The sequence below is a fragment of the Danio aesculapii genome, chromosome 9 (assembly GCF_903798145.1).
Source record: "Danio aesculapii chromosome 9, fDanAes4.1, whole genome shotgun sequence".
Taxonomy (NCBI): domain Eukaryota; kingdom Metazoa; phylum Chordata; class Actinopteri; order Cypriniformes; family Danionidae; genus Danio; species Danio aesculapii.
The window spans coordinates 25,385,193-25,407,015 of NC_079443.1; the positions used below are offsets into that span (position 1 = coordinate 25,385,193).

General features: G+C 35.9%; 1 protein-coding gene across 1 annotated transcript; it reads left to right on the forward strand.

The window, feature by feature from the left end:
- Positions 1-2,026: 2,026 nt before the first annotated feature.
- On the forward strand, positions 2,027-21,070 carry pgap1 (post-GPI attachment to proteins inositol deacylase 1). Its single transcript, XM_056465293.1, has 26 exons — positions 2,027-2,269; positions 2,951-3,104; positions 3,312-3,487; positions 4,110-4,281; positions 5,153-5,313; positions 5,466-5,518; positions 5,653-5,719; positions 5,803-5,908; positions 5,998-6,056; positions 6,150-6,233; positions 6,482-6,531; positions 8,103-8,154; positions 8,258-8,335; positions 8,492-8,567; positions 10,216-10,289; positions 10,588-10,639; positions 10,717-10,783; positions 11,892-11,997; positions 12,089-12,127; positions 12,201-12,385; positions 15,552-15,779; positions 16,446-16,581; positions 17,747-17,797; positions 17,904-18,118; positions 18,249-18,353; positions 20,471-21,070. The coding sequence occupies exons 1-26, from the start codon at positions 2,138-2,140 to the stop codon at positions 20,610-20,612; spliced, it is 2,820 nt and encodes a 939-aa protein (XP_056321268.1). The 5' UTR covers positions 2,027-2,137; the 3' UTR covers positions 20,613-21,070.
- The last annotated feature ends 753 nt before the right edge of the window (positions 21,071-21,823 follow it).

Here is a 21,823-nt window from a genome sequence, read left to right on the forward strand (position 1 = left end):
CATGCTGGAAATCTGTAGTGACATGGAGCAGGTTATGTTTTACATTTTTAGATGAAAATTAAAATGATCAACCCACAGAGCTGCATTCAAAGAAGATCAAATTGAAAAGATGATGCAGCAGGCTAATTTGTTGATATTTGTTTTTGGTAGCAACTCAAAATGGTACCAGTTTATATCATGACTCTCACATAACTGGATTGTATGGATGCCTGGCAATATAATGTAAGGGCATGGTGACAGATTGTGTTTTGGGGTATTTTCTCTGAGACCAAAATAATGTTTCTGAGATGTAATAACATATTTAATGCAAGCAGGGGGCATATCAGTTTCTTCATCCTTCAGGAACTGCATGTATAGTGCATACGCTTGCCACATGTATGTCATTCACCAGGAGGAACTCTGCAGGAGTAACATAGAGTCTGCAGGAGTAACAGAGTCTGACAATGGGTCCAAGGATATCATCTATGGCAGTCAATCACTGATCCACAGCTAAATAGCTCATGCTAAACAGTGTAACAGGCAGAATAACATTCTTTTTAGCTTCTACAGATCCTTTCAAATCTGCCACACATGCGCAGGGAGGGTGAACCTGCTCCCATATATTAAAAGCACAGGGCGCCAATGATGGAACTGCTAATAATGGCAATTGGCAAATGCGAATCAAACACCACAGTGGCAGGGAGTGTCTTAGAAGATGTCAGACCCTCAGGTTATCCTCAGAAAGTCTTTTTTTTTATTGTTTGGTCAAAGACATTAATATAGCCTGCTGGAGGTCATTTTGTATAGGGCTCCAGCAATGCTCAGCCGGTTTTTCATTGCTCAAAGGATGAAAACATGCATTTCTACGGCTTCTACATGTATTGATGTGCCATTCCTGAGGAGTTGGACTATTAAAAGTTTACACTATTTTTCATTTTAACCTGTTTTATGCTTTAAGTAGAAATTTATATTTTAACATTATTTATTAAAATATATAAATTTATAAATTAAATTAGTCTGGGGGAATATTGCTAATATAACATAAATAAATAATGGGATATAAAGCCAAATATCATTTTACTATCAGTATTGTTGCGTGTTATGGAGAGATGAAAGCAGACTGCTGAAATAAATACTGCAAATGTGTTGTGTAATTAGATTATACAGGCCAGTAGCCTGCCTATTAAAAGGGGTAGTTCTTTTTCCCAAAAAGTTGACCTTTTTGCAGTTATTAACCTTAAATTATGAGGTTCAAATACTGTTAGTGACGTTTTAAATAGCTTGTTGGATGGTTATGTTTTGATGCAACAAAAATACTTCCTACATTTTCGTCAAAGTGCTTATCATAATGTTTATTTACAAATGTGCATTTAAACTGTAAGTAATTAAATTTTTATATATAATGTAATGAGATTAGAATTTTAGAAATATGAAAAAAATACTTATTTTTTAAATGCTAAATTATTATCATGCATTATAAAAAAACAAACAAAAAAAATAAAAATTGGGAATCTGTTAAAACTTGTTTTAAATGAAAAACTGTAGCCTTTAGGCAAATAATAAACTGGCCAGCTCATTTCCTCGGTCAGAATTTGTCCATTTAAATAATAATAGTCTTATTTTATTGGTTATTCTTCTTAAAGCCTTATTCTATTGGTTATTTTCACAATTTATGATGGCATACTGTCAAAATGGCACAGTCTAGGACAGTCTATGGACAAATGAGCTTTTATAGGGGCCAAATTCTGGAATTTGTCAGAAAGTGGGTGGGTTTTTCGAACGAGAACTAGCAGAACTAGTAACCCCCAACCCCATAAGTGAGGGTGACGTAATGGTCTCAAATTTTTGCCTTATATTTACGTTTTTTGCGTCTAGGTAGAAAGTAATAAATGCACGATGGTCCCACTGTTTTCTTTCGTTTTCCCCTCCCGCTGCTAATTTTGATTGGTCAAATCACAAACCTGTCTTCCTTCACCATTGGCTCATTCCTCTGTCTGCGTCGTGACGTCAGCCCAGGAGCTGCGTGAGCGTGACAGGTCCATACGAGGTTCCTGAAGGTTTGAACCGAACAGACAGTGAGTGTTGGGTGTATAACGAGGAAAGCGGAGACACGATTACAATGAATCTGTAAATAAAGTCAAGCTCAGTTTCTGGAGACATGAGACTCGTTGTATACGCGTTTTTTGCCTTCGCTCTTGGCCTTCTGCTCGTGGGTTTGCGAGAATTATTGTTTGGTTTTGAGGAGAACCGATGCAGCATGACATACATGTTCGAGTATCCAGAATTTCGAGTGAGTATCAGCGCAAACAGTCTCCATCGCTGTTGTTTTCTTCTCACATTTGGTTTGCGATTAACAAAATGCAGGATGTTTTATATTGGACGCAGTTCATTGGCAGGCCATGCATCAGTTCCTCATACCTGTCAATCTACCTGTTGTAATGGCAACAATAAACATTTACAAGCCGCAAGCAGCATTAGTCTTTATACAGCATCTCTTCATTATACATCAACCCTCTTTTTGTCGATATCGACAGCAAATACAGAATAAAGGATATTCATTATATTAAGTAGAGGTTTGCATGCCTAAATGTAGTATAATTTGTGTTTTATAACTTTGTGTTTTTAGCCAATGCCATTGACTGTTCATAGTTAAATTCTGCACAATCTGCTTATATGTAAAATAATCTAACTAAGTATTTTAGAGTAGAAAAGTGTTTCTTTTATTTTTTTCCCATTCTTCTACTATGTCATTTCTGACCCTGAAGATCAATCAAGTGTGTGTTTTTCACAGTATCATACCAATCCAATGAAAAAGAAAAAAGATCCAGGACATCTGAAAAGTCTTAAGGATGGCATAGTTTAAAACCATCACCACAACTGTGTTTAGATGTTTGAAGATTTGCTATAAGATAATCTTTTCCATAACTAGATTTGCTTGTTGTCTTGCATTGTTTTCTGTGTGTGTTTGCAGCGTGTGCAGCTCCCGAGGCGCGTCGCCCGCCAGTACCCATCATACGGCCTGTATCTGTATGGAGAGGGTGCTTATGCTCAGGAGACCAGAGGACTCAAGCTCACCGGAGCACCTGTGCTCTTCTTGCCAGGGAACGCAGGCAGCTACAAGCAAGGTGAGATTCTGAGCAGATTTTTTCTATCTTTTCCATCTTACACATACACAGAGGTGTGATATTAACAGCTTGTACTTGTTTACACAAAGGTCCCAAAACCAGTTTTTGTGGTCAGTCTTGATCTTCCCACTGACTTGTTAATAAAATGTTTAGATTTTTCAGAGAGCTTTTATTGGAACCCTGAGGTTTTGTTTTACTCTCTTGCAGCTCGTTCTCTGGGTTCAGTGGCATTGAGGAAGGCTGAGAACCTTGACAGACAGATCCATTTGAACGTCTTCACTATTGACTTCAATGAGGAGCTGGTGGCCCTGTACGGGGGCAGTTTGCGTAGACAGACTCAATTTCTGCATGAAAGCATTAAAGCCATCTTGCGCCTTTACAAGGTCAGAGGGAATCCTTGCCTTTTGTCCTTTTACTTTCTTCTCCTACATATTATTTCATCAGTTTTTTTCCTTTCTTTTACTTGTTGTTTTCCATTTGCATATCTCCTATTCTGCAATTATTCATCAGAAAAAGTCACCTACAATACTGAATCAATATCACACAAAATATTTCTTTAAAACTGGCATACACTACACAACTGTTGCTCAGACATTCACCCCAGTTTTCACTCAGGAGGAATCAGTGCTACTCACCAATGTTTTAATCTTCAAAGTGCTATTTAAAGCTAATATCCAGTCTGATATCCAGTGATGTTTGATAATTTGCGCTGGATTTAGAAAATGGATCGCTTTGCATGTCATTCTGCTTTTAGCAACAAAGCAAATGTTTCTGAGGGATTTTTCTGTGTCATATTTACATGAAAGTCTAGTAGTGTCTGATCCTCTGTGAATTAGCCTATGATGCCCAGTTTTTCTCTGATCTATTTACAAAGTTGGCAAGTTTATGATGCTTGCTTTTTTCTTAATGTGCTCAGAAATCATGTAGCGTGTTTGAAGCTTACAACTATTGCTAGATTATCTACATTTAACAAATTGTGTTTCTACTGCATTCTCTTGGCTGCAGGACCGCCCAGACCCCCCCACAAGTGTAGTTCTGGTGGGTCATTCCATGGGTGGAGTGGTGGCAAGAGCGTTGTTCACACTGGCACGCTTTAACCCACGGCTGGTCAGCCTCATCATCACCCAGGCCTCGCCCCATCAGGCACCTGTCCTGTCTCTGGACCCCTACATTCTGGGTAGGAAGAAAACATACAGACACACACTCACATATGCGAGTGATGTTTGTTTGTACTTTTTTACACTACTATTCAAATGTTTGGGATTAGCAAGATTAAGGTTGTTTGTTAAGAAAGAGCTTCATTTATTTGATCAAAAGTGACAGTAGATATTAGTTACAAAAGCATTTTTATTTCAAATAAAGAGGTAATGGATTGTTAAAGTCAAAATTATTATCCCTCCAGTGGAATGTTTATTCATTTTTTAATAAAATAGTTTTCCCTATAATGTTTTTCCTTGTGGGGAAAGTCTTATTTATTTTAGTTTGGCTGCAATAAAAGCAGGTTTTATTTTTAAAGACATTTTTAAGGTCAATATTATTAAGAATATAATATAAATGTTATAATGTCCCTTAAGAAATAATGTTTTTTTTTGGTTCTCTACAGAACAAACCCCTGTTATCCAATAACGTGTCTAGTAACATAATTAACCTAGTTAAGCCTTTAAATTGCACTTTAAGCGGAGTAGTATTTTGCAAAATAAGTAGAAACGTATTATGTACTACCATCATTGAAAGACAAAAGAAATGAGTTATTAGAAATTAGTTATGAAAACATTTATGTTTTAACATATTTTTTAAAAGAAAAACATCACAGCAGGGCTAATAACTTTGACTTCAACTGTATATTAACCAGCACAACTGCAAGTCAGCGTCTTGAAATGAATTCTAAAGGATCATAAGACACTATACTTGATAAATGCAACATGAATGCAAATGCAAGTCTTATTATTAAAATTATTTTACAGTTTTGTTGTCAAATGTCAACAGTGGCATATTCAGAGGATGTAAATTATACAAAGCTTACAACTGCACTGTTGTGTATGTGGCAGAGTTTTACTCTACAGTCAGGCAGGGCTGGAACAAAAGAGCGGAGGACCTTCAAAATGTAACCGTTCTCTCAGTTGGTGGAGGTAACCTGGACTTTCAGGTGCGGTCTGGGTTGACAGTGCTGTCCTGCCCCATCGATGACCTCAACAAGATTTCAGTTGTGGTAGGTCTACAAGCCATCTCTTTTTTCAGAGTTTTTTTTCCAACTAAAATGATCTTAAATATTTCAATCTGGAACGTTTGAAGGAAACCTGATTTTTTTTTATTTAGTTTTTTACAATATCCTCACATCATTGATTTGTAAATTGGTTTTAGGCGACTGCAGTTCCCCGAACATGGCTTTCCACAGATCACATTTCCATTGTTTGGTATGTTTTTGTATGCCAAGATGGTTGTATAAAAGTGGGTCGTGCATCAAAAACATATGGCTGCTTCTTTTGCTTTTAAACTACAGAGGTTCTTCATCTTTATCTTTGTACTTTCAAATCCTTCATGCCTAAAGGTGCAAGGAGCTGGTTCTAGCCACAGTTCGTGCATTCTTTGACCTGATTGAACCTGAAACTGGGCAGGTGTGTGTTGTCAGACTCATAATACAGTGTTAGAGTATGTGTTTGTGTTTAAGGTGGTTTTACTGACTCCTGTTTCTCTGTAGTTCACAGAAAGTCCAGAGGAGCGACTGTCAGTGCTGAACTATCACTTCTTTAGACACCCTGTGCTGCCTCCTGGAGAAGTGCAGGATGCTACTGTGACTTTCTCAGGTCTCTGTTTGTACGCTAGTCTGTTTTCACACTTCTGAATCCTCTCTTCCTGCTATTTTAAATTTGAATCTATTTCTCTATCCTCCCAGCTCCTCCTGAGGCGTGGAAGGAGGTCAACACACTGCGTCTGTTCTACAGTGCCCCAAAGGTAACATATGTTTCATCATCTGAAGCCAAATTATGCCAGCTCCATTTCTCTGAACATTGCATTTCTGTAAAACCATCCTCCATCTCTTGACAGGAAGCTGAAGTTAAGTACTTTCTGTTTGCTCTCTCCAGTCGAAGGAAGGCCTACAGTCATTTCTACTGCCGCAGTAATAATATGGTGAGAAAAACCAACATCATCACACTTAAAAATAGTCTAGTTGCATAATGTGTTAAGAGTTGATTTATTGCTAAGCATTTGGAATCCTGCTTGTCTTTCTTGTATATGTTGTACAAAAATACAGTTTTCTTCCCAGTCAGATTTTTTCCCTAGTGGCTTATGCTAACTGTGAATATTCACATAGCAGTTTTCAAGAGCTGTACATGTTCATATTCATATTCAGTTTCATGTCTGTTCATGTTCAACAGGAAATGACCAGCTGGCTGTATGGCTGCACACAGATGAGTGGATCCGTGTGGTAAGTAAAATGAACTACATTAACCCTTAATCAATCTATGGGGTCAAACTCTTAAAACAGCAAAAATCAATTTTTTTAGATTTGTTTGTCTAAAATAAATTTATAACCATTAGAAATCTGGGATGTTTTTCATTTTTGCAAATACCTGGGTCTAGAGCACAAATGAAAATTCCATCTCGTGTACACACACACACACACACACACACACTTACGTATGTACAAAGAACATTTTTATAGAAATTGGCCAAAAAAAAAAACCTAATAAAGGACTAATACTGAAATACAAAATTAACTTGGATTGTGTGTGACGCTCACACACGTGTATTGTCTGGGGCTTTTTTTGTTTAGATTTTAGCAGATTTAAATTGGCTGTTTTGCGAAAGCAAACAATTAAAAATATATCAGATAACAGCAATAAAAATACTGAATTCTGTACTTTTTAAGAATGTTAAAATGTATAAACAGGGAATGTATTTCATCAGTTGGTGAGTTTTCTTAAGCATCAAGAAATATAATCTGAAAATGAACTATTTATTAACTGTAAATCTAAGCTATTTTTTTTCAACCTCTGATGGCAGTATTTTATTCCTAAAATATAAACCAATATCCAGAAACCATTTTTATATACAGTTCAAGTCAGAATTATTAGCCCCTTTTAATTTTTTCTTTTTAAAATATTTCCCAAATGATGTTTAACAGAGCAAGGAAATTTTCACAGTATGTCTGATAACATTTTTTCTTCTGGAAAGGAAGTCCTATTTGTTTTATTTTGGCTAGAATAAAAGCAGTTTTAAATTTTTTAAAAGATATTTTAAGGTCAATATTATAAGCCCCTTTAAACTATATATTTTTTCAATAGTCTACAGAACAAACCATCATTATACAATAACTTGCCTAATTACCCTAACCTGCCTAGTTAACCTAATTAACCTAGTTAAGCCTTTAAATGTCACTTTAAGCTGTATAGAAGTGTCTTGAAAAATATCTAGTCAAATATTATTTACTGTCATCATGGCAAAGATAAAATAAATCAGTTATTACAAATGAGTTATTAAAACTATTATGTTTAGAAATGTGTTGAAAAAATCTTCTCTCCGTTAAACAGAAATTGGGGAGAAAAAAAAATAAATGGGGGCTAATAATTCAGACTTCAACTTTATTTATTTATTTATATATTTTTTTATATAAAATACGGCATAGTTGCATGTTTGTATAGTAAATGGATAAAGTTATATATAGTTTTTCATTTAAAATTAGCGTTTTCTTATTTAATTGGTCTGCAATTTTTTTTCCTGGGGCGCTCTAGGGTTCAAACCTCTTTAAAATATAGTATTTAAAAAATTGAAGTATTCAAATTGTCTTCGATTGCCTGTCTCTTGCAGACTTGGCACAAAGTTTTAACAAGTATAGTTCATCTCACACATGCAGATCAATGACGTCATTCAGGACTGTTGTGCATAATGTGAAATTGTAAAGTTCTTCCTTCTCTCTCTGTCTCTCTCTCTCTCTGTCTCTCTCTGTTTGTCTCTGTCTCTCTCTCTCTCCCTCTCTCCTTTCCTCCAATTTCTCAGTGTTCAAGCAGTAGATCTGTCATCTGACACAGAGCTTCTTCCAGCTTACAAAGTCAGTCCATTTCAAAAGACACAGTGAAACCTCTTATATTTCTGCATTTAAAATAACATTATTTTAGATACAAGCTTTTTTTTAAGTTGGTGTTTCTTTCTAGACTGTGGCAGTGAAAATCAGTGAACTCCTGTCTGTCTCTCATCTCATCATTGATGCCTCTAACCCAAGTGGAGCACAGGTTCATTTACTATTATTTTGATAATGAAAACATTACATGACCTGCCATAGCAGCATACATTCCTTTTTACACATTGCATCAGATGATTCTTGTAAGGACAAACAATAGTAAGATGAGCTTACTGTGCTTTCTGAATGCTGGATCATCTGATTGCAGTTTGTCGTGGAGTGTGAGCTGCAGAGAGAGGAGAGCTTGACTGTGTCAGTGCAGGTGCCTCATTTGCTGTCTTTTGGTGAGTCCACATGTGTAAATGCAAGAATGCATTCACATTTGCAAACATTTTACATTCACCACACTCCTTTAGACTATTGTCATTATTATTATCTTTAAAATAATTTAGATTTTATATGTGGCTTCACAGTAAATAGAGCGTGTGTGAAACTAAAACAATCCATCAAATTTCTCACGTGAAGGCACATCAGTGATTATCCTCATTTTACCTTATTGTCTATCACTGCATATTTTGGCAAGTTTTCAGTTTTTGTCTTGGGCTTCTGTAAGTGAATCCAAACTTCTTTTTCATCAGTCATGATCCCAGTCACTCTCCGCATACTGTCAGACTCAAAAGGCTGGAAAATGATGCACTGATAATGCACTGCTCTTAATGTTTTAATGAAGTTTTCACTTTTGGGGTTTAACAACGAACAATAAACTTAAAGATTGTTTTGAGACATTAAAACATGCATATTTCCACCTTTAAAGTGAGAGTTCATCCAAAAAATGAAACTTTTGCCATATACTCAGCCACAATTGATATTCAATCTTTGAACACATTAGAAGTTTCATGTCATGCTGTGAATGCTAGTGGCTAGCAATACATTCTTCACAATAGCATCTTTTCTATGTTCACACTCAGGCAAATGTGGCCCGATTCTGATTTTTTTGGCCCACATGATGTGACTCCGATCTGTTTTTGTCTTGGAAGCTCAAACCACATGGAGTCTGATCTTTTTAATTCAGATTTGTGCCACTTTCATATGTAGACACAGATGTGATGTTTTGCAATCTGACTGCATTGTGAATGATTATGTCGGATTTCATGTGACTTTTACGTAATCTTTCTGTGCTGCAAACACCATCTACTCCTCAGCAGCATAGTAGAATGGCACACAAGGCAATTACTTTACCACAGAAAGTTGATTGTTCTTTTTGGAAAAAAAAATTAAAGGTAAAACTGGTGCTTGTTAAACAATCTGGTTATCTGATTAAGGCATTGATAATCTGATTAAGGCATTGTTGCAGATAGGGGATCCGTGTGCAAAGGAGGCAGCACTTTCATTTTAAGGATGAGCTTTTTTTCTTTGAGAGAAAAATGAGCTCAAGCCCCCAAACCCCCCTTCTGCACGTGCCTGTTGTTTATAACAAAGTACAATGAAATAACTCTGTGAACAGAAATAAACCAACAGTGGTCAGAAGGAGAAATGATCAGTGTTTTCAATCACAAGAGACTTATTTTTGGTTTCAAATAGGCGAAATACACATTAGTAGAAGCAGAACAACCCTTTGCAGTTCATGAAATCACCACGGTTGTCTGTGAAAAGGGCAGTAATCATATTAAGCATAATCTGACAACGTGCTTCAAACAGTATACACATTGTGTGCATAATTAGACATGCGGGTCAGTTTAGGACCATGATCTGTTCACACTGCAAATCTGATACTGGCCGCATTTATAACAACAGTGTGAACAGCTATGCAAAAATCAGATCTTATTCAAATCAGAAGCCTTGCAGTGTGAACGTAGCCTTTGTATTCATCAGAAGAAATAAACGAAAATGTTTTTAACCACTTGTTGTTTTGTCTCCTAAATGACAGCTGTTACCTTGTTTAATTTTCTGAGTTTTTGACAAATAAGCCTGTATGAATGTGCCTGTCCACAGGTCTGACTGTCAGTGAGGTCAGCATTAACTCATCTGGGCTGCTTCATACATTACAGCTGCAAGACTTTCATCAGGTGATAATTCACAGCAGTCTCTGTTGTTTACTTTCATTCTCGATCTCGTTTCCACTTCTCCGATTTTTGTTGTTGTTATTTTTTAAATATCCATTTATAATGTCTTTTGAAATGGTACAAATCCCATAATACTCTGTAGGATCATAGACTGTTTCTCAATGTGTATTCTTCTCTGTACTTGCATGCTTGTGTCCTCATGAAATGCCATCAACCGTTGCCGATTGCACCCTAATTAGGCAAAGACTTGTACCCAAAAGCACAATAAATGTCAAGTAAAGTTTGTGTCTTTTTATTCCAGGTTTATCAGGCGTTCAGAATAACAATTATGAGTCACTGCAAAACCACTAAAGGTAAAGGCGTCATCTGTCAGGTATCCAGCATGGTGATCTAAAAGGCTCACGTGTACCTGTATTTTGTGTGTATACAGACAGACTGCCCAGCGTCTACAGAGTGAGGGTACCTTGGTTTCGTGAAGACTCCTTTGCTATGTCAAGGTACAGTATAAACAGATTAAGTTCACAAAAAAAGTCACAAGTACCCACCTTTCATATTCCTTTAAATTATTTGTAATTTTCTTATTTCTGTTGAAAAGAAGATATTTTGTAGTAGGGCTGTGCGATTAATGGAACTTGAATCGCAATCGTGATTTGAAACATTGCGATTAGCTAACCGCAAGAGGCTGCGATATGAAATATCTATTATTTAACTTCCCCAACCCTGAGCAAATGTGTGACTTCTGTTTGTGTGTGACAGTCCTAATAGCCAATTGAGTAAGCACACATTCGTTCTGCCCAATCAGAATTACGCAACCAAACTTGCCCACAATAAAGGAAACAAACAGGAAAGCGCAGATAAGTGCGACGATGCAGTTTCAGAAGCATTAATAGACTAATTAATATCAAAGAAAAACAGCTCGTCTGTAATATGGCTTTCCAAGTCATAGACACCAACCAAAACCAGGCCATTTGTAAGAGCTGGCGCAAAATTGTTGCCACAGCACGAGGAAGTGCAACAACCAGCACCTAAAAAAAGGCACCACAGGTGGCTGGCTATATGAGGAGCGTCTTGCTAAAAGTCAACTAAAAGTATTGCCAGTAACACTCAATCTAGTAGCAGGCAAAGTACAATTTCAGAGTTGTTTGCTACTATAAGTTGATATCTTTTTAGTTCCTTTTTTAACTAATACTCACTGCATTTTAGCAGTAAAAAGCTACGATACAGAATATTGAGCTAAAACTTGACTGCAAAATTAAATTGCAAATCAAATCGAAATCTCAATATCTGTCAGAAAACTTGCAATTAGATATTTTCCCCAATTCGCACAGCCCTATTTTGAAGAATGTTGAAAAGCAGTAGCCTTCAGCATCCAATGTAAGAAAAACAAATAGAATGTAAGTCGATGGATACAGGTTTTCAACATTCTTCAAATTACCTTTCGTTCACAAGAAAATAAGAAACTCAAATCGATTTGAACAAGTGGAGGATGAGTAAATGATGACAAAGTTTTCATTTTGTGTGAACTCTCTTTAATTAGCCAGCTCTCTCCGCAGCCCTTATTTATGCTAAAGTACTGATGAATATGTCTTTTTCCTCCCACTGAAGTACTCCTTCGGTCTCTGAGATTTACAGCATGCTTCACAGCAGCCGACCAGACAACACCTCCAGTGCCCTGCTGCAGCTCCACACTGCCCCCAACTGCCAGTACAAGGTATTTATTTCACAACTTCTGGTTCTTTATAGAAAAATAAAAGACAACTCAAATGATCTTTCTTTCTCTCTCTCTCTCTTCCTCTTTACAGGTGTCAATTCGGACTTCATTTCCTAAAGTGCTTGGGCAGGTGAGCTTACATTTATGGCATTTCATCTGTCATGCTTTTAAACTCCTATTTAAATGGGGCTGTTGTTCTCTAGATTCTGCGTTTCTGTGGTCCGCTTCTGCCCGTCTACTCTGCTTTAGCACTTCTCCTGATGATCAGGGTCCAGCTGAGCTCTGTCAGAAGATCAGGACATCCTGCTGAAATGCAAGAGGCTATGAGTAAATCCTTAGCGATCCACAAACTGGAGCTGCCGGTCCTCTTGCTGATTCTTCTGCTCCGGTGAGTCCCGACATCAACGTCTCAAGGGCCTACAATTTTGCTACAATTGCCAGTGTAAATATTTCTAAACATCAGTATTTTGTGTATCTGGCAATAGGACTGTACGTCCATTATTTAATTAAAGTGTTCAACATATATAAGTACACCCCTCACAAATCTATCTTTTAAATTCATATTGTTAATAGTAAGCTATACAATATTATATTTGTGCATGTACATTAGTCAGTACTGAAACCAAATCTGGAGCTTATCTAAAAAAATAACTTGCGATAACAGTCTAAAAACTAATACAGCCAAATTTATATGTTATAGAAAAATATTAAATAAAAATGTAAAAAAAGAGGAAAAATCAAGAGAAGCAAAAAAAAGGAATAATTTAGGGTAAATTTTCTAGGTTGTAATATTTTTTGCAATATTTTGCTTTAATTTAATTGTATTTATCTTTCAATTTCTAAATATGTTTGGTGACTAAAATATTATTTCAATAAATATATCTGTTTAATAAATCAGTTTTGTTTAAATGCACCAAAATATATTGGCTATATTCACTGAAAAATTTATAAAACTATTCATTTTCAAAATGGGGTGTACTCAGTTATGCTGAGCACTGTAAAAGCATACAGTGCAATGATATTAATAATAATACTATTAGTGTTAGTATTGGTATTGGTGGTAGTAGCAGCAGCAATAGTATTTTTAAATATCAATATCAATAACCGTTATCATAATATTAATCGTTATCTATAACATCAACTCCATTACTATTGAATTGTAAAGTATTTAATAATAATATTAATTCAAATAAAACTACTAATAATTTGAATATTTTTTTTATATTTTCATTTAGTCATTTAGCAGACACTTTTGTCCAATATTTATAGATGTTGCATTAGTCAGCGTATTTACTAACATGAACTCAGACTGAAAAATATTTATACAGCATGTATTAATCATAGTTCAACATTTACTAATGTGTTAATGAAATCCAAAGTGGTGCTTGTTGACATTAGTTAATTTACTTTGAGTTAAGAACTAACAGTCATCATTAACTTTTAATTTACTAACAACAATGTATTGTTCGTTGTTGGTACATGATAGTAAGTAGATTAATAGAACTTTATTGTAAAATATTGATGTTCTCAGCTATAGATTAACATTCTTATCTAACACAGATTTTTACTCTCTTGTTTTAAAAAAACAACAACAAAAACAGTCATTTGGTGCTAGTGTTCAATCTAGTCTTATTCTGAAAGTGTCTGTGTGCTGTATTAAAGGCCACTTAGGTTACCCCTTTTTTCAGATTTAATCAAAGTCTTTTGTGTCTCCAGAATGTGTCTGTAAAGTTTCAGCTCAAAACACCCATCAGATTTTTTATTATACCTTTCATAAGTTTCTATTTTATACCTCTAAGCAGCAGGTAGTGTTTTTTGTGTACTGCGCCTTTAAGGCTAGTCCTTCACGCCCATTGTTCCTACGTGCCTGTCAGCCTGCCTTAATCTCCTCCTTCGGCTGCTTCAGACACAGAGAGACATGAAGGAAGCAGATCTCATGTAACGTTTGTGAGAAATACTACAGTAAAAAATTTACCAATGAGTATTTGAGGCATTTGTTGTGGAGTTGCAACAATGACTACATTTACAGGGACACCAATAAATCGATTTTAATGCGATTAAGACAATACTTTGATTAAGAGTTAACCATGTAAACAGCGATTGTTTTTATTTATTTTTTTATTAATTTAATCAGATTAAGGTCATAATCAAACTAAAGAGAAATTGAATTAAGACATGTGGAGTATGCTGATTTTAGTTGCATTATTAAAGTGTAGTACGGACATGTAAACACCTTAATCGAACTATTACTGTCATGTAGGGCTTTTCGCCACGTTTTGCGACAGGATAGTCCACACACACACACACACACACACACACACACACACACACACACACACACACACACACACACACACACACACACGACACTCTTTGCACCTACCAAGTCAGTGCAGACCACAGACACCTGCATTGTGAAGTGCTGAGTTTTTTTTTCTTCCATTCAGCATTCAATATGAACTCTTCCAGCAGTTCATAGTTGCATCCAATATCCCATTTGTCATGAGGGACATGCCTGAATAAAAGTGAAAGTGCCAAACCGCAGTTAAAGTCGACAAATTAATAATGAAACACCCGAACTTACATGAAACTCCGGAGGAAATGCGGAAAGCGCGATGACGCTATAACGTCAATCTAAGTATGTGCTATAACATGTAAAACAGGATCATGAAAGAAACATTCATAAAGCAACTCATGTAAACGCCTCAATCTTATATTGTCTTAATTATATTAAAGCAAATAATTCGATTACTGATGTTCATGTAAACGTAGTCAAATGTGACAGGATACAGGTTAATATCCACTGCTGTATGAATATCGGTTATGTTAATGTACAAAATAAACCTGATTTAACGTCCACAATCTGAGATTGAAGCGTCTTCTTTTATAATTGTTCTGACACGCGGCTGTGGTGATAAAGTGAATCGCTGTACTTCATTACACACATGCTCTGTTTTGAAACATTTTAAACTTGTAAAACTCACTCTTGATCACACTTGATGATGATTGATGATTCTAGCAAACTGAACAGGCATTTTATTCCTGGTTGCTTTGCGCACGTCAATGATAACTGTATATGATTATATGCGTTACTACGGAGACATGTTAATACGCGGCTGTCAATCAATTCGGTGGGCGGGGGGTTGCGTTCGGTTTAATTGGTCCATCGTTTTTATGTTGTTAAATTGGGGAAAAAAAGGACTGGGTGTGTTTTATATCAGCCCAATATGACTGTCTATACACTATACCTACACATAAGTCTGTCCAAACAGCTTTTGCAGCAAATGTTGACAGCCTTGACAGACAACACAGCTCTAATTTTGACCATTTAAATCAGGGGTCACCAAACCTGTTCCTAGAGGGCCGGTGTCCAGCAGATTTTAGCTCCAACCCTAATCAAACACCTGAACAAGCTAATCAAGATCTTACTAGGTATACTTAAAACATTCAGGCAGGTGTGATGAGGCAAGTTAGAGCTAAACCCTGCAGGGACACCGGCCCTCCAGGACCGAGATTGGTGACCCCTGATTTTAATGATTGTCTTTCTACTACAGGCAAAGCTGGTTTCAGGATGTCTGGACATCTTTGGGCCTCCCTGGGGTGGATGCTCTTCCTCTTAACACAGTGGAGGACCTGTCCCATGAAAAAGCTTCTGTGCAGGAATGGCCTCGTCTCGTGTCTCCACTGCTCTGTGTGTTCGGTGCAGCCATTGCATTCTGGGGCAGCGCAGTCCTCCGAATGTCTGTCTGCTTCCTGTCCTTTATTGTTGCTCCACTACACAGGTGAAAATCACGTTAATAATAGCATTGAGGTTGGAGCTTTTTTACTTTTTATGTGCATGTAGATGTTTGATCTATAGTTTCATGCTATTTTACAGTTCTGTTACAGTACATGTGCATAATATGTACTTACCTTAGTATGTAAACTGCTTAATAACTATGTACACCAGTTATTAGAACCCTTTTCAAAAGCATATTGTATTTGAATGTGAAATTTCCAAGACATCTAGACAAGATTATTTTACTCTGAGCACTTTGATGGATGTTTTTAAAACTGTATCACTAGAAGAATTTAACATATTTATTTAACAAACATTTAACTGAAAAATCACATCTAATGTTTTAAATGTCATTTTTATAGTCATTTATTTATTTAATATTAACGCTTATTGAAATGTATAGTTAATAAATTTGTTATTATTATTATGTCATCTGTTTTATCCATGTTGATCTTACCATAAAATGGCTATAATGGCTGAAATGGTAATAAATAAACAAACAATTCTCTTTTTCAACAGTGTTTAAAAATAGGGAATGATTCTAAGCAGCAAATCCACATATTTGAAAGCTTTCTGACTGACCATGTGACAAAGCCTTTTTCAAAACTGTCAAAAATGTATTAAATGCACAAGTTTATGTGTATGTGTGTGACCCTCCATTTGTTTTCAGACCTTCAGTGTCACGGGACTGTGGTACATTTGGTCTCCACACTCAGATTGTCCTGATGGTGTGTCTGGGAGTGCTGGGCAGCGTGACATGTGGAGCTCTGGCTCTGATGCTCTGTTGTCTCCTTCATCTCTACAGGGTGAGTGATCTGATCTGTTCCCCATTCCCACATTCAAGACATCTCAAGACCTACTGCATACACAGCTGTGCTACACGCTTTTGCTAAACATTTGTTTAATATTTTTTTTTAATTTAGCAGTTTTAATTTGCACACCTTGGTGTTGTTATAATGCTAGATACCTTTTCTTGCTTCAGACCATGAAAACAGTTAAAATGGAAATGTCCCATGCATACTGATCTACATAATGGCAGTGAATAACAACCAACATTAAGACCTTTTTGTTAAAAACTAAATATGTATAACAGAAAAGTCTTATCATGCATCACATATATTCATACATAAGTGTTTTTAGAATGTATGATAGGGTTTGGTAGAAAAAAAAAATAACCAAAATGTTATATATTATTTAAACAAGGAGGGCTCCAGGCTTACATTTTATTAGGAGTACTGTAGACACCAATGTGACTAAATTCTATGGTGGCACCAGCATGTGATTTGGTAGCACTCCACATGTAATATCAATATTATCTTCCAACAATTTTTTGAAATACTTAAAAATGAATCTGAACAAAAAATTTCAAGAGCTTGGAAAGTTTTTTAGTTTTCATATTTTTTAATCATGCATAGATAGATTGCTATATTGGCATTTACTAGTTACATTAGGTGTTTCCCACATAAGCTACTTTGTAATTTGTGGTAATCTGTTGGCCAATTATTTTTTTAGAGAAATGTTGAATTTCTTTGCTTGTTAAGATAATGTAAACCCAAGGGGCAAGAAAAACTTAAGAAAAAGCATATTTATATTATATCTTAAAACCTTTGCTTATATGAGCCTAAGCTCTTTTCAATAAAATCCTTGCAAAAGTTAAAGGGCACCTAGGTTACCCCTTTTTCCAGATTTAATCTAAGTCTTTTGTGTCTCCAGAATGTGTCTGTAAAGTTTCAGCTCAAAACACCCATCAGATTATTTATTATACCTTTCATAAGTTTCTATTGTATAGTTCTTAGCATCAGGTAGGGGTTTTAGTGTACTGCACTTTTAAATCTAGGTGAATGATGTCTTAAGTTGCCGTTTTATTGGTGATCTATACCCTCTAAAAATGGCAGACGCTAATGTCTATAGTGTCTGCTAAAGCATTTCTATTTTGAAAGTGCACCTTTTTTTCCCTCATTCTTTTTCCAGGTGCTTAGGTTACAGATGACAGAGAGATCACTGAGCCACGTGTTGAACCTGGTATAAAAGTCTTTTAAAATCATTTATATATATATTTTTTGGCTGTAGTTGACTCATTTTGCATGTCCTGTATCTTGAGGATGTTGTTATGTTTCTGGTAATCCAGGCACCTCAGAAAGTTTCACACAACACAGAGAATGGTTTTAACGGCAATGATCATCACAGTAATGGTAAAGAGTGTAACGGCAGTGCTTTACTGTCAGAATCAGTACTTCAAGATGTCAGAGATGATCTGCAGCTCCACTTGAGTCTGTCCACAGTGCTGACTCTGACCATGATGCTCTGCGCCCCGTCCCTCATCCACTGGAAGCACAATCTCAGGTAACAGAGGCTTTTAAAATGCATACGGTTATCCTAAAGTAGGTACGTCCTAGAAGTTGTCTATGAATGAAGAGGCAGACTCTGCAGTCGAAGTTCTCTAAGAGTGTTTGTATTTTGCTGTCTTGTTCAGATATTGGCTTCATTTGGATCCGGACCCCTGCTGGCCTCACACTGTGCCCCTGCTCATCAGCTCTGTGCTGCTCATCAACTGTAACACAAACTCACTCCTCCGCAGGTTAGTGTGCGTTACTCTCAAAACAAGTCATGTTCCTTTCTATTTAGACCCTTTCCATGTTTTCGAGTTCATCATGAATGGGAGAATACAATAAATATTTTTTTACAATCTTATTTCCTGAAATAATAAAAGAAAAACTCCACGATAATGTTATAAAAACTATTAGAAAAAGGAAAAAAATTGTGTGAGACTGATGACGGCAGCCAGAGGAGAGAATACTGTCAAATTTACCATCCTGTCACATAGACTCTGCATTTGAAACGCCTCGCACAAGCGGTAATTTGTTTTTTTGTAATAAAGATAATATAATGCATACATAAATACATATGTTTTGTAAAAACTTTCAAGGATTTAAGATGCTGATGACCGTTAAACGCACCATAACAGGCTTGTGAAAAGGGTCCATTAAGGAGTGCCATCTCGAAATATTTGTGCTGTTGTTTTGTTATACTTTAAAATGATCACACATACAAATCCCAGTTCTCTTTCATGTAAACTGCAGTAAAATCAAGAATATTTGCTATCTCCTCCTGAATATTTATTGACAAAAATGCAATTAAAAGATTTCCAGTGTCCACTGTTAAGTCTGTATTAACCATAGACATCCCTTGAAAAAATTCATCTCAATAGCCACCCACTGCTTTTTGGTCTTTGTGACTGAGAACTTAAATTCCAGACTTTGAGATGCTTCTTTTATTCTCAAGCATGGAACCCTCGCATATTAACGGTTTACCTGTTTATTTGATGACTTTTAAAATGTTTTTATTTGAATATTTTATGACCTTTTCATTTGCCACTGCCCCAACTACTTTAAGAATATTTTATAGCCTTCAAAATCTAAATTTGTTCATATTTACATTCAAATTTGTGGCGCAGTGGGTAGCACGATCGTCTTACAGCAAGAAGGTTTCAGGTTCGAGCCCAGGCTGGGTCAGTTGGCATTTCTGTGTGGAGTTTGCATGTTCTCCCAGTGTTTGCGTGGGTTTCCTCCAGGTGCTCTGGTTTCCTCCACAAGTCCAAAGACATGGAGTATAGGTGAATTGAATAAGTTAAACTGACCGTAGTGTAGGTGTGTGAATGCATGAGTGTATGGGTGTTTCCCAGCATTGGGTTACGGTATGATAACCTTGGATATAAATATCACGGTTTTACGGTATAGTGATTGCTGCTCTAAAATATATATTTTTTAAATGTCTAGGTAAAAAACAAAACCTTTTTCACCCTTTGAACACAATATATTTTAATTTGAGAAACATTTTAAAAATTTTGGAGCAGTGAACATATCAGGCTAAATAATTCAAATGAATCTTTGACTTCTGCTGTCTTCATTTGTTTAATTTTTTTTTTTCTTTTTTTTTTACAATTTAAAACATCATCTTTGGATATCTTTTCTGCTGGAGATACTGTTGTTCTAAAAAAAATGTCAATAAAAATATTACTCATACCTTGGGAACGGTATAGAAGAAAATTTTGACCATTTTAAAACCTTGACTTTTCCAAACCGCGGCATACCTTGAATACGGTTATCATCCCATGACTAACGCTGCATAAAACATTTGCTGAATAAGTTGGAGGTGCATTCTGCTGTGAAGACCTCCCGATTAATAAAGGCACTAAGCCTGAATGAGTGAATAAAGTTTGTCAGTGGTCTTTTGTCAAATAAACATTAAACACAATAACAAATCACAGATTTTTGATTTCACAAAATTTGAAAAAATCTTCCCCTATTTACCAAATTAGAGTGGTAAATAGTGAAAATCTAAGTATACTTTCAAATGTTTGTGTCTATAATTTAGATTTTATATATGTTGTATAGCAGTGCTGCATTTTTGAATGCATTTATTTTATATATCTTTTCTATATTCATACATTTTAACATTTGATTTATTCCTGTTGTTGAAACTGAATTTTCAGCATGATTACTCCAGTCTTCAGTGTTACAAAGTTTTAGGAGCTATTTCAATATTAAAATTCATTTAAAATTTTTGTTTTGAATTTATTTTCTTTAAAAATCGTATTGACTCTAACCTGTTAGTAATGCCAGTGAAACATGCAACATATTTTATATGTTAATACCTGTTTTAACATGACTGTTTCTGTTTACCCTTGTGTTGCAGTAAACTGATGCTGAATCTGACTCTTCGTCTGCTGCTGCCGTTGTGTGTGGGGCTGCTGGTTTTCTGTCCGCTGCACATTTACAGAGTCACACATTTCCTGTCTGCAGCTCTGAGCCTTTTTGTCTGTTCTTGTTACTTTTGACCTCCCAGAACACTTTAAACGTGAGTCTGCTTTGAGATTAGAGCAAGACTCGGGGCTGAGTAGTAATCCAGACCAGATTAGACCAAAACAGCCTTAAAACCCAGTGTGTGAGTTCTGTGCGATCCCATGGACATCAGTGGACCAGCACATCTGGATCATGTGACTTGTATGTCGTCATTTGTAGCTTCTTGACAGGGTATTACATTTGCTAACAGTCAGCGTGTGTGGATTCATGAGCAATACCTCTTGTTCACATGGTTTCCTAGACACATTTTAAGCATTGACATGAACCAAGTTGGACTTTGAGTCTGTTTAATCTGTGTCTGGGAAAACAGTGTTGTACTTTGTGTGTGTGTGTGTGAAGTTGGGCAGGGGAATGTATCTGTTTGCTTTAATAACATTTCCTTAAAGTCAACATGAACTAAAACATAAACATAACTAAAATGGATCAGTCATATATTCATATTGGTTTTCAATTTTTTTTTTTTAAATAAATCCTGCCCATATTCAGAATTATTGGATATTTAAATGTTTTGTTTTTACATTCAACATATTTTTCATACTGTGCATTATAATTATGTGATGCCTAAATTCTTTTGAAGCATTTAAAATCGTTTTGTACTAACTTAAACAGATAGTTCATCAGAAATGAAAACCCTGTCTTCATTTACTCACTCGCCACTTGTTACAAACCTGTTTGGGTTTCTTTATTTTGAGAGATGTTGCAAACCATTCGTCAGTGACTTTCATGGATTTTTTTTCTACTATGAATGTCAATGGCTTCTGGTTTAAACTACTTTTATATTTGACAGAAAACAAACTCCGAAGGATTTGGAGCCACTTGAAGATGAGTACATTTTCATGTTTGGGTGAGCCATCCCTTTAATTCTTAAATATTTATAAAGTATCATCAGTATCAAGTATTATCAGGCGAACAATTTATTATTAATTTGAATGAGAAATTAAAAAGGTGACACACTGACACCAATTGAAAAAAAAAAAGAAGTAATTTGTAGAAATGGATTACTGAGAGCATCTACATCAAGGATGTCAAACTCAAGTCCTGGAGAGCCACAGCCCTGCACAGTTTAGTTCCAACCCTAATTAAACACAGCTGATCAAACTAATGAAGTCTTTCAGTCTTGTTTGAAACCTATACAGGTAAGTGTGTTGAAGCAGGGATGGAACTAAACTGTGCAGGGCTGCGGCCC

Excerpts from the sequence above, each read along its gene's own strand:
- pgap1 (XM_056465293.1), top strand. The coding sequence starts at position 2,138 with ATGAGACTCGTTGTATACGCGTTTTTTGCCTTCGCTCTTGGCCTTCTG. Across the intron at positions 8,568-10,215 it reads GCCTCATTTGCTGTCTTTTG|GTCTGACTGTCAGTGAGGTC; the intron begins GTGAGTCCACAT and ends GCCTGTCCACAG. Across the intron at positions 17,798-17,903 it reads TGAGCCACGTGTTGAACCTG|GCACCTCAGAAAGTTTCACA; the intron begins GTATAAAAGTCT and ends CTGGTAATCCAG.